We start from the raw sequence: 13375 nt of genomic DNA on the forward strand, positions 1-13375 counted from the left end.
GGAAGTGAAAGGGATTTTGACAGATGGGCATCCCCACCCATCTGCCAATTGTGACATCATAATGATGCCATGTACTTGACAGGTCGGCACCCCACCCACAAGGCAGATCCTGTTAAGGATCTGGTGCACGGAGCTAAAAGATTCCCCACACCTGAGATAAACTAACAAATTTTACTTGAAAGGACAGCTTTTACAAATACTTTTTTTAAACAGTCAATCACCATATATTTCTATTAATTTCACTAGTTATCCAATAATCCACCTTCCTACTTACATAAAAGCCTTTATTTCTAATATTACACACTGAAAAATAAATGCAAGTTGTGAACTATCAAGCGTTCTTCTAACCTATTTAACATACAACATTGCTTTGAAATGGAAGCTCAAGTCTTGCATCCTAGAAGAAAATTTGTAATGAATACATAATTATGTGTAAGGATAAATGAATCTTTCTGATCCATAGAGCTATGATCTTCTCGCAATGCAAGATCTGCTGTGTTGGCCTTTTTTGCTACTGTATTAGGAAAAAAATCTTTTGGAAAAAGCTTATCAAAGTAGTTCTCAGAGATGGACTTGTACAGCTTTTTGCTATGAGCAGATCCTGGCCAATATATCCAGTGCAGTTTGCCATTTCTATTTTCCCCAGATGCATATATTAGATGCCTACCATCCCTCCCCTGGCCAATTTTACTTGCTACTCCTCTGCATCGTTCCTACTGCAGGCACCGTAGCAGTTTCCTAACTGTAGCAAAGCCAGAAGAGATGTGCAGTCTCTGTAGAGTGGCATTCCATTTAGAAACCATGGAAATAAAGAGAAAAAGAAGGGCACAAAGCTAGGGAAACAGAAGCAAGGGCAGCAGCAGGGTAAAAGGAGGCTGTGTGAGTAGAAAAGAGGGCCAGTGTCCCCAGAACATTATTTCAAGCAAAGTGGATTGATTTAAATCAAGGCAATTTAAAGTTCAATTATGCAAACCAACAAGAAAAAAGATAAAACGTTCAAATAATTGATTTAGATTGAGATTCCCTTTTTGAAATGCATATTTTTTCTAAAAAAAGAAAAACTTATTTCCTGAGTGAGCATGCATTCATTCTAACTTGTTGCTCTAACAATTTAAAAGATATTGCTTTGCAACTAAATAGAGCCTTTCTATAACCTAAAGGAGTAATTCAAAATCACTGGCCATGTGCTCCACATGTCTCTTCCACTGTAGAATTATGTCTGCTTAGAGACAAGGCATGCAAGAACACTAATGAAGATCACTTACATAAAGACTAAGGCTTCAATCCTATGTGCCCTTATTTGGAAACAAGTCCCACTGAACAAAGTGAAACTTACTTCTGAGCAAACATGCATAGGATTAAGCTGTAATAAGTATTACAAACTTTCCACAAGCAAAAGATGGTAGCCAGTAGGCAAAATAGTATTTCTCCTTCTGTTTAGTTGACAGATCAAAAAATAAGAATAAATGCATACACCACAGAGCTCAGGTAGTTGGGAATAAGACAGGGGTTCCCAAACTGTGGTCCATGGACCACCAGTGGTCCGCCAACTTCATTCAGGTGGTTCGCAGCATGTCTGTATTAAATATTTATATTTATTTTTAACTGAATGTTCACTGCTTCTTTTATTTCTTATATTGTATTTTATTGTATTACAATTTGAATTCTATAGAATGCAGACTGTAATACAATAAAATACAATATAACAAATATAAAAGAAGCAGTGAACATTCAATTAAAAACATACAGCATCTAGCACAGCGCATTATGATAGCTACAGCACGCAGAAAAATCATTAAGTACTCCACCAAGACCATTGCTGATGGTTAAGTGGTCCAACGGGGAAAAAACTCTGGGAACCACTGTTATAAAATAGCAGCACAGGATCATGAGAACTCAGTAGCTGATCTTGGTGAAATAAAGGATGGCATCACCTAGATTCAAGCATCTCTCATAATACAAATATATGACCTATTATACTGTCTGATGACTGAAGATGTGTTCCTTGCAGTTCTCTTATTACAAAGAAAAGAAGCCTTCTTATGAAGGACATAAATTCAGTTTTAAGAGATCATATGTTTGCATTAAGTTCAGATTTCATTTTAACCTAGGTTATTTTAAAGGGGAAACTTACTATACCTGAAACTTAATTTAAAAAGATAAAAATAAATAGCTGACTTTTATCCACCACAGAGAAGCCCTACTTAATCATAGCAAATGTGTACAAACTTGGATTTATCCCAAATTATATCTTCCTGTAATCAATTTTTAAAATGGCGCTTTAAGATCAACTATAAACAACAGACTAATGCGTTTGGTATTGCAACTCTACCTTCACCAGAAGTTGCCAATCCAGAAGATGAAATCTTCAGATTAGCCATGGTTTCTGTCAATTGATGTACCTGAAGATGAACAGTAGCAAACAGTAAGCAATACAGTGTAAAAATGAAGTATGTGTTGAGAGTTCTACAGAAACATCTTGCTTTGAGACCAAACTGTTTCGAAAGTCCAGAGACTTCCATTTCCTTAACACAAGAAAAAGAAAAAATGAAATGCTACCATATGTTTCTCTCTCAGCTACAGACACATGATTTTCTTTGCAGCCAAGACACTCACAATCTTATGAGTTAGATGCAGATACAGAAATTCAGGAGTGAGAGTACCAGGAGGGGGTCCTTGAGCCAGATGTGGTACCCATCCCCTCTCTCAGTAAATCAGCAGCTATTGGCAGTACTGTATGTGATCCCTGCCTAAGGGGGATGTAGACAACACCAGCAGAGATCCCATAGTGCGTAAGAGGCCTGGAAGGTAACAGCTGGCTCTCCGCATTTTCTAGGCACCTGGCTCAAACCCTGGCTTCAGCAGAGTTAATCACTGTTCGTAAGATTACAACTAAATCCTTCACCTACATCACTGGGTTCAGACACTATTTAAAAAACAAACTATGATGTTGCCAAGATTCAAAAACCCCATCTACGGAGGCCTAACGCTTCTTGGCCATTGTGACAACTACCAATGTGTTGATTGCATAACACATGATTTAATCAAATGTTGGTTTTACCTGCTCTGCCTATATGTAGGTGATCCTGTAGAGGAGAATTATCAGCATATGACATTTGTTATGGAAATGTCAGTGCCTCATGAATATTCAGCTTTTGTTACCTCATGACCTTCACGGAGGTGGAGAGCCAGTTAGATTGCCCAACTTGACTTTTAAAATCTAGCTAGGATAGATTGGTCAATTTTCCAAAGGGATACAATAAATGCATCCTTTTAGGAGCTAATACACCTACTATGTTAGAAGTAGTTGTCATTGGTCCCCTACTTAAGCAATTATCATTGAATAAGGACAACCCCAATATTATGCAATCTACCTTTCCTTGACAGAGTGACCGATGTATTAGTGCATCACATTTCCAGCCCTTCTTGGGGAATACTAATTATTGTTTACTTCCCTCCAGATAATGTTGGACTACAACTCCCATCAGCTCCAAACAGCATGGCCAGTAATCAGGGTTTATGGGAGTTGCTGAAATACGACGTCTGGAGGGTGGCACTTCAGATAACAGGTTGAGAAACAGTGGTAAATCAGCTTCAAAAAGAGAAAAATAAAGCTGTGTACAGGTTTTTATTTTTGTGTAAAAGAAACATGCCCCTCTTGGAATAATCCTTGATTAAACTAGTCCTAATCTGGTTTTGGTAGTTTCATAATTGTACAAATATAATGGGATGGGTGGAAAGGAAATCTGCTATTTTCCCTAATGTCATGAGGGTTGAAACTGACTACATTATTAACAGATTCTGGTCTATTCAATCTTGTTTCTAAGAGAAACAGTTGTACTTTTTTTCTTGAATCATTAAGAAATCCTTCATGACTAGTTTTACCTGACACCACAGTAGATAAAAAAAAGTTACCACAGGCAGTAACATCTCTATTATAATGCTTTGAAGTCTTCTGAAAGGCTTGTTTATATCTACCCTGAAAGACAAAGGGGCACAGCCTGTCTTTTTAATGCAACAGATTAGCACAGCCACACTTTTGGAAGCAGTTATGGAATAACTGCTACCAATATCCATTTCATTATTTCTTGTGTGCTCTCAAAAACCATTAACGCACAACTGCCAGTAAAGTCAGGGGAAAGTAACTAGTACTACCAGAATTGCACAATGTATATAAATGTGAGAGGCACGAACCAGGGAAAGTTAGAAACTGTCAAGCAAGAAATGGAACACATCAACATTACAATACTTGGTGTGAGTGAATTAAAATGGACAGGAACGGGACATTTTCAATCAGGCAACTACAAAATATTTCATGCAGGAAATGAGAAATTAAGAAGAAATGGGGTTGCTTTAATAGTGAGGAATGATGTAGCAAAAGCAATTAGGAGCTATAAAGCAAGATCTGAACGAATTACATCAATGAGATTAAATGAGAAACCTATTAACCTAACTATCATCCAAGTCTATGCTCCACTAGCAAACGCAGAAGAAGAGGAGTTAAAAAGATTTTACGCAGAAGTACAGGACGAAATTGGTTACACACCAAAACAATGTGCGGATAATCATGGGGGACTGGAATGCAAAAGTAGGGAACAGAGAAGAACTAGAAATTGTGGGGAAATGGGGCTTAGGAGATAGAAATGAAGCAGGAGAAATACTTATTGAATTCTGTGAAGCCAATAATTTGTTTCTTGTAAACACATTTTTTGAGTTACTGAAAAGCTGACTGTACACATGGACATCACCAAATGGTCAATATAGGAATTGATTGATTATATAATTGGTAGCAGAAGGTGGAGAAGTTCCATACTTTCTGCAAAAACAAGACCAGGAGCAGACTGCAGTACAGATCATGAACTGGTCATATCAAAAATCAGAGTAAAGCTAAAGGAGAACAACAAAGCAATCATAATGCCAAAATACAATTTAAATAATATCCCAGAAGTATATAAAGATCAAATAAGGAACAGATTTGAGGCTTTAAACTTAGTTGACAGAGAACCAGAAGAACTATGGACTGAAGTCAGGGACATTATCAGGGAAGAATGCAAAAAGACAATACCTCTAGTTAAAAAGAGAGAAAGACCTCAATGGATGACTGAAGAAACTCTTAAAATGGTTAAAGAGAGAAGGAAAGCAAAAGGAGAGAGAAACATGGTTAGAACCCTAAATGCAACTATACAATGACTAGTACGTAGGGACAAAGAGAACTATTACAATAGTTATTGTATAGAAATAGAAAAGGACAACAAAATGGGAAGAACAAGAGCCCTATTCCAAAAGATTAGAGAAAGGAAAGGGAAATTTAAACCACGAGTAGGGATGTTGAATAATCAACAGGGAAACACACTGACTGACCAAGATGAAATAAAAGGAAGATGGAAGCGATACACTGAAGAACTCTATAAAAGAGATGACAGGATGACAGATTCATTCATGGAGGAACCGTATGATGAAGAACCAGAAATTTTAGAATGTGAGGTGAAAGCTGCTCCTAAAATACTTGGAAGGAACAAATCACCAAGAACAGATGGCATACAAACAGAGTTGCTACGAACTACTGAGACTGAATCTGTCTAAATAAAATTTGTCAACAAATATGGAAAACTAAACAATGGCCCACAGGCTGGAAGTGTTGAATATACATCCCAATTCCAAAGAAAGGGAATCCCAGGGAATGCAGTAATTATCAAACTATTGCCGTAATATCCCATGCAAGTAAAGTAACGCTCACGATTCTACAACAAAGCCTTTTACCTTATATGGAGCTAGAAGCACCAAATGTCCAAGCTGGATTTAGAAACGGAAGAGGTACCAGAGATTATATCACAAACAGACGTTGGATAATGGAACGGAGCAAGGAATTTCAGAAGGAAATCACCCCGTGCTTTATAGATTACAGCAAGGCCTTTGACTGTGTAGATCATGAAAAACTATGAAATGCTTTAAAATAAATGGGGGTGCCACAGCATCTGATTGTCCTGATGCACAACCTATACTCTGGACAAGAGGCTATCGTAAGGACAGAACATGGAGAAACTGCTTGGTTCACAATCAGAAAGCTTGTGAGATGGGTGTATTTTATCACCCTTTATGTTTAATCTATACTCGGAACATATAATATGGATAGCAGGACTGGACCAAGATGAAGAAGGTGTGAAATACCATAATACTAGCAGAAACCAGTAATGATTTGAAACGAATGCTGATGAAAGTTAAAGAGGAATGCACAAAAGCAGGACTACAGCTGAACATCAAAAAGACTAAAGTAATGACAACAGAAGATTTATGTAACTTTAAAGTTGACAACGAGGACATTGAAGCTGTCAAGGATATCAATACCTTGGCACAGTCATTAACCAAAACAGAAACAATAGTCAAGAAATCAGAAGAAAGCTATGACTGAGGAGGGCAGCTATGAGAGAACTAGAAAAGGTCCTCAAATGCAAAGATGTACAGTAGGGCCCCACTCATATGGAAGGTTACGTTCTGAACCCCCGCTGTAAAGCGGAACTCATTGAATAGAATGGTGCACAACGCCTGAAAACCACTGTAAAAGCGGAACAAGCACCGTATGAGTGGGGCTTTAGTCTAATTGCGTCTAATTGAGACCGCTGCATTAGCAAAGCGCCATAAAGCGAAGCACTGTAAAGCGGGGCCCTACTGTATCACTGAACACTAAAGTCAGGATCATTCAGACCATGGTATTCCCGATCTCTATGTATGGATGTGAAAGTTGGACATTGAAAAAGGCTGATAAGAGAAAAATCAACTTGTTTGAAACGTGGTGTTGCAGGAGGCCTTTGTGCATACCATGGACTGCAAAAAAGACAAACAACTGGGTGTTAGAACAAATTAAACCAGAACTTATCATTTAGATAAAAGACAAAGAGTGCAGAGGATGTAAGGAGGAGAGTAGATAGAGGGAAGCTATATTTTTCTCTCTTATTTTGTTTGCTCCATTTCTCCGATTCTCTTTTTTTCTCTCTTATTTTGTTTGCTCCATTTCTCCGATTCTCTTTCCTCCTCTGAGAAAAATGACCAAAGGCAACAGAGAACGACATTCATAGATCTGTGCCCAGGTAGGTCATTTCCTGGTTCATACTGTAAAGCTATTTTTAAATGCCCCCAGGGATTGAAATGAAATCTGCCCACACGTCAAAAGGAAAAAAGCAGGATTTTAATGTAGCTGAGAATGGATGGCAGTACGCCCACTTTACCACCTCAAAAAGGTAGCAGCAAAGAAGGAAGTTCCTATTCTTTCCCATTCATTTCTTATTTAATGTGAAACATTACTAAAATAGCCCTGCTAATATAAATTCTAAAGCAAATGTAGTGCATTGTTCCCATACTGCAGGTTGGAAGGGGTGGTGGCTAAGCAAGTCTGACTTATAAGAACCATACAGTGTAGTTCATACTCAAAATGAACCATTGGTTCTCACGTGAAAGGTGATTTTACTGAATGCCAGTGCATCACATGGGTTACCCAAGGACAGGAAATGCACTGAAACTCCAAGGAACTAGATAGGTATCACTGGTGTGTACAGCCCACTTCATTTTCAGACACAGTCCACTGAGTGATATCACAACAGAACTTACATACGGATATGTGGGAGAAGAAAGGAGAACAACAAACACGGGCCAGCAAGAAGAATGAATAACAAGCAAGCAACAACATGCAATTCAACTCCTATGTGAAGACTGCTTCCTCACATGGAGAAGTGGGAAAATTAAGCACTGGGGCGCGCATGAGTAAATTGCAAGGATAAATGACAGTGCAAAAAACTTAGTCCTAGGTTGCTTGCATATGTACAATGTATATATTCAATTTTTAAAAAAACAAGAAGAGTCTATGTACATAGAAAAAATATATACAGACTTAGCAGCTGCACCCCAAGGAAATTGGGAGGGGCACGATGCACTGACATCCAGTAGAATCACCTTTCAGGTGAGAACTAACAGTTTAATTTTCCCTGGATGCCAGTTCACCACATGGGACATACCAAAGCCTGTCCCAGTTGGGTGGGTGGGAGCCAACTAAGATGATACCACCTGCTGCAGTACCCTTCTTCCAAAGGAGGCCTCAGCAGATGCGTAGCGGTTTATCTTGTAGTGTCGATGAAGGTTGACCAGATGGCTGCTCTGCAAATTTCCTTCAAGGAAATGTCAGTTGTAAAGGTGGCAGTGGTAGAGGTTGGCCCTGTTGAATAAACAGTAATACCCCTTGGGGGCGTGATATTAAGAGTCTTGTAAGGAATTCAGATGCATGTTTCAGCCAGCGAGCCAGGATTGCAGTCAATGCCTTCTTGCCTACAGGCCTGGGGTAGACTGAGAAGAAGAGGATCTCTGTGGTTCTGAAGTCTTTGGTTCTATTTATGTATGTCTTGAGGTCTCTTTTGATGTCTAGGCAGCAGGGCTGTAGAGTTGATACGCCAAACCTTCAACTCTGACTCCAACTCCTCTATTTTTCTACTGTCTGACTCCGACTCCGACTCCACCCAAAATTGCTTCCAACTCCACAGCCCTGGAAAGGGCTGTAAATGTCTTTTTAAATTGGAAGCTCTCATAGGAGCATTTTCATCGCTGCCTGAATATGCGCTGATCTTGGCATCACAGCATTTGTCTTCATCTGGGTCCTGTGTCATACACTGACACACAAAATGTTTTCCATCTTGAGTTATGGTGAAATGCTCAACTACAGCTGACATCATGGGAAGCTTCTTTGACATTTTGAATTTATATTTTAAAAAAATTGTCAATCAAAATTTATTTTGAAGCTGGAGTCAGTACATTTCTACCGACTCCGACTCCACCCAAAATTGCTTCCGACTCCACGACTCCAACTCCACAGACCTGCTAGGCAGTTAAAATTCTTCATTGGTTGGTGTACCGGGCTTAGACAAAAGGATAGTAGAACTAGCTCCTGCTCCCTGTGGAATTCTTGGGGATGGATGATGGATCCGTTCTGAGGGCCACATTATCCTTGTGAAAAAAGCACAGATGAAGAGCAATGTAAAGGGTCTCGAGCTCTGAAATGCTCTGACAATGAGGAATAGGATCTTGTACGACAGAATCTGAAGAGGCATGGTGTCTAGGGCCCAAAGAGAGGCCACTGCAGTCCCTGCAGGACCTTCTGTAGATCCTATGAGGGGAAGTGGTGGATGACTTGTGGGTGTAAAGAAGCTGCCCCTCTCAAGAAACAACAGATGGCCAGATTGGTTAGACGTGATGAAGAGGACTGCTGAGATGGCCAGTGCCTGACCCTGCAACATTGTGGCGTTCAGTCCTAGCTGGAGGCCCTTGTGCAAAAAATTCCCCAATTGATGGATGGTGGCCTTGGAACAACATAAACACCTAGTTTGTCACCATCTGGTGAAAGCTTTCCAGGTCGCCTGGTAAATCCTTGTGGACAATCTATGCAAAGCAAGGATAACATCAATAACTGCTGTGGTCAGGCCTGAGCATTTCAGGCTTCTCCACTCAAGTGCCACGCCATCAGCTTCAGCCAGTCTGGGTCCAAGTGTCTCACTGGGCCCTGGGTTAGAATGTCTGGCCAGGAAGGGAATCTCCACGGGTGTGCCAAGGAGCGGCTGAGGAGCTCCAAACACCATAGTCATTGAGACCATCAAGGAATGATCAGGACTAGGTGGCCTTCTGCTCCCTAACCTTCTGCATGGTGTGTGCTTGGAGCGTCATTGATGGAAACACATACAGTAGGCCCACAGCCAGGGTTGTGACAGGGCTTCCTACGGCTTCCACCTCTGACAACTGGTGTCTTGCAAAAAAACAAGGAAGCCAATAGTTCTGTGTTGTTGCAAACAGGTCTATCTTGAGCTGGCCAAAATGCTGCTGGATCTGGTGGAACACCTGGGGGTGTAGGCTCCATTCCTATGGAAGCACCTGCTGATGGCTGAGCCAGTCAATATGAAGTTTGTTTCTCCACTGAGGTGCTCCACTGTAAATGATGTGAGGTTGGATTCTGCCCAGTCCAGGAGCAGAGTGGTCTTCACTTGGGGCTTCTTGAGCATGTGCCTCCTTGCCTGATGATGTGTGCCTTCATTGTGGTGTTGTCTGTGTAGAGCAGAACATGGTCCAAGTGGAACAGCTGACTGAAGTGAATGAGGATGAGGCAGGCTGCCTGCGGCTCCATCCAGTTGAAACTGTGCCCTGCCTCTGCTTCTGACTATATGCTCTGAATGTAGTTCAAACTGCAGTGGACTCCCCACCCTGAGAGGCTGGCACCGGTAATTATGGTGGTCCTTCGGCGGTCTCTGAATGGTGTGCCCCTTTGGAGATGATCCTCCTGCATCCACCACAGGAAGGAGTTCTGTGGATGGGGGGGGGTGTCAGTCTGTGTCATGACCTCACAATTCACTCTTGTAGGGCCCACTGGACTATCTGAATAGTGGAGATGAAGATGCCCAGGGCTCTGGCAAGTATCATGACGTCTGCTAAACTGCTTAGATGGGAGAGCAGCCGCTGCTTGAATCCTTTCTGGGGAGAGAAGTATCAGGCCCCATCTGGTGTCCAGGAGTGCCCCCAGCTGTTGAAGCTGTGGGGAAGGAGCGGGTTAGCTCTTCTCATAGTTGACCAGAAAGCCATGATGCTTGAGGACTGTCAAAGCTCTGTTGACATGCTCTCAGACATACTGCAGGTTGTCCACCCGTACTAGGAGATCGTTGAGGTATGGGTAAATGTATATCCCCTGGAGGCAAAAGTGCAACACTAGGGCTGCCATGACCTTCATGAAGACCCTCGGTGCAGGTGAGAGGCCAAATGGTAATAGATCTGTTGCTATATGAATGAGAATCTGAGGAATCTCCTGTAAGAGGGAAGAATTGGGACATGAAGCTTCTTTCAGATTCACTGTGGCTAGGAAGTCATCCTCCTGTAGTGCCTCCTTGATGGAGCTCAGGGTCTCCATCTTGAATTTGCAGTAATTCACAAATCTGTTGAGGTATCTGAGGTCTAGGATTACCCTACAGGAGGAATCTTGTTTTGCAACTGTGAATAAGATTGAATAAACACTTGAGAAGCTCTCTGTGGAACTGACCTTCACTGTGGTGTGGATGTCCCCTCAGGTGCTAGATGACTGCTACCATGATGTTTCTTTTTTCTGAGTCCCTGGGCCTTGGGAATTATAGGAATCTCTGTGTTGGAAGGGTGCAGAATTCAATGGAGTAGCCCCTTGGGATGGAAGGGGTGAAATGGAGGAGCTGCCCCCCCACTGGAGGGCATCAGTGCTGTTGACAATGGCTGTGCCAGTTCGGTGAGGGAGCAGGGGTAGCTGATCTGTCTCCTTGATTATGTTGTGGTCTAGACTCTTGAGGCTCTTGTTGCAGGAGGCAACAGGAGGCTCTTGTTGCAGGCCTCCAGGGCGAAAGGAATGGTAGATGTTATACAGGGCATACCTTCTAGAAGAGCACTTCCCCCCTCATTTTGTAGCGGTCAAATTAGCCTTCTACTTTTCCTTGGGATCCACGAGGACTTCCTTTAGGGTTTTGTTGCCAAACAGCTTAGCTCCAGTAAATGGCTTGGAGGCAAGGTTGGCCTTGGCTGTGTTATCTGCATCCCAATGCCTTAGCCATAGAGTATGATGTGCTACTACATCAGCTGATCTAGCTGTGAAATGAGAAGTGTCTAGTGTGGCAATGAAGGAGGCTGCTTCAAAGAGTTATTTGATTTATATCCCGCCCTTCCTCCCAGCAGGAGCCCAGGGCGGCAATTTTAGCAGAGTCTTCCTGACTTGTTCAGGGTTCTGGTCAAGACTGTCTAGCGGGTCATCTAGCCAGACCAGTGAGTTTCTGGTGAAGACTGAGGTGACACAGGAGACCCTAAAGAAGTTGGTGTTCAACTTGTGGGACTTTTGCAGAGCGTAGTCCAGCTTGCATTCCATTGGGTTCTTGAGCTGAATCTTTCCTTCCTTGGAGAGAAGATATTTAGAGACAAGGCTAAGGACTGGGCCACCTACTACTGGGACTCATAGAAGCTCCATAAAATCAGTCTAAAGTGAGTCGAATTTATTGGCCTTTGCCTTCATCCTGCAGGTGCGCAGGGGCAAAGCACATTCAGCCAGAGCATTCTTACGGACTGGACCCAGAATTGGTACAGTGGTGATGGGGAGGATTCTGCTTTTGTGCTGCTGAGGCTTTAGGATCTGTTGAGGTCCTGTTGTCTGCCACCAGATCCTCCACCCCAAGGCAACGTGAGTCCTCCTTAACAGTGGAAGGTAGTTCAATTTTGGGGCTGGCCTTGGCTTTTCTGCTTCTGTGTCCATACTCTACTCCCTTTCAGAGAACTCCTGATCAGAAGAATCCACTGGGACAATATCGATTGCCCCGCATGCTCTACCTTAGAACCTTAGGTTCTGGGTTTTCAGTTGAGGCCGTTGGTGAAGGCCTCTGTTTGCTGGCCATTGATCCTAGCACAGCATCCTTGAATTGCTCCAGTAGCTGCACCAAGAAGTGCAAGAGGACTTCCTGGCTTGATAGCAACTAACTCAATAATTATGTTGACCGGGAGGTTTGTTCTGAAATCCCACTAAGATCGCCATCTGAGATCTCTGAGACAGCTGGGGTGGTGCCTTCTCTGTTGCTGTGCTCTTCCTAGATATGCTCACCCTCAGAGGTATGCCCTTGCACCAGATTCTTTAGGCCCATGTACTTGGTCCTATGTGTGGCCTGGTTAGCTGAGAGTTAACCTGAGACCTCTATGGCTTTTTTGTCTTGGGGGGCTCTGGTTGTGTCTTGACATTTGGTATAGACTTAGTAGCACTGTCCCTGCTTGAGGGAGCACTTTGGGCCCTTGCATTGTGCGCAGCTTGCCCAACCAATGAGAAAGACTGGTCAGGGGCTGCTATTTTTCCTGGATGTGGTGGCTTCCTCTGCCTGCTTGGCATGGGGTGAGAGTGAGAACGTGGCTACAGATGTTCCTGAAGAAGGCTTGCAGCTATGCCTCTCTGGGTCCTTTCTGGGTGACTGCTCTCTATGGGGGACTCTGCACTCTCTCTAGCCTGTCCAAGGCGAGGAGAAGGGGAGGAAGATGAGAAGGAAATATATAGAGCACCCCCCTTATAGAGGTGGTTAGCTTAAATGGCTTAAATAAGTAGCAATATTAAAAATAGTTGTTTATTTATTAAATGTATATCCCACCCTTCCTCCTACTAGTAGCAGTAGTAATAATAATAATGATGCACAGTATAAAAATCACCAGCAGGGGGCATCACAGCCCCGGGCCTCCTGTTGAAAAGGAGTGGCTCCTTGCGTTCTGAATCCCCCTATGAGGATGAGCAGATGAAGTGGACAGTTAGGGGAGGAGCCTTAACGTCCCCACAGAGTTCCAAACTGCCACAGAAAAAAGCCAAAAATAGTTA

At 42.5% G+C, this 13375-nt stretch overlaps 1 protein-coding gene across 2 annotated transcripts in view; it reads right to left on the reverse strand.

Annotated features, from left to right (window-relative positions):
- Positions 1-13375, reverse strand: part of AGGF1 (angiogenic factor with G-patch and FHA domains 1) — a 40383-nt gene that overhangs the window by 11873 nt on the left and 15135 nt on the right. The window contains exon 6 of one of the 2 annotated variants that reach the window (XM_061620304.1): positions 2333-2402. The exons of the other annotated variant lie outside the window; for it this stretch is intronic. Within the exon in view, the coding sequence (XP_061476288.1) occupies positions 2333-2402 (70 nt within the window). The remainder of the gene's footprint in view (positions 1-2332; positions 2403-13375) is intronic. 2 annotated transcript variants of the gene reach the window in all.

Source organism: Rhineura floridana, chromosome 1 (genome assembly GCF_030035675.1).
Source record: "Rhineura floridana isolate rRhiFlo1 chromosome 1, rRhiFlo1.hap2, whole genome shotgun sequence".
NCBI classification, from domain to species: domain Eukaryota; kingdom Metazoa; phylum Chordata; class Lepidosauria; order Squamata; family Rhineuridae; genus Rhineura; species Rhineura floridana.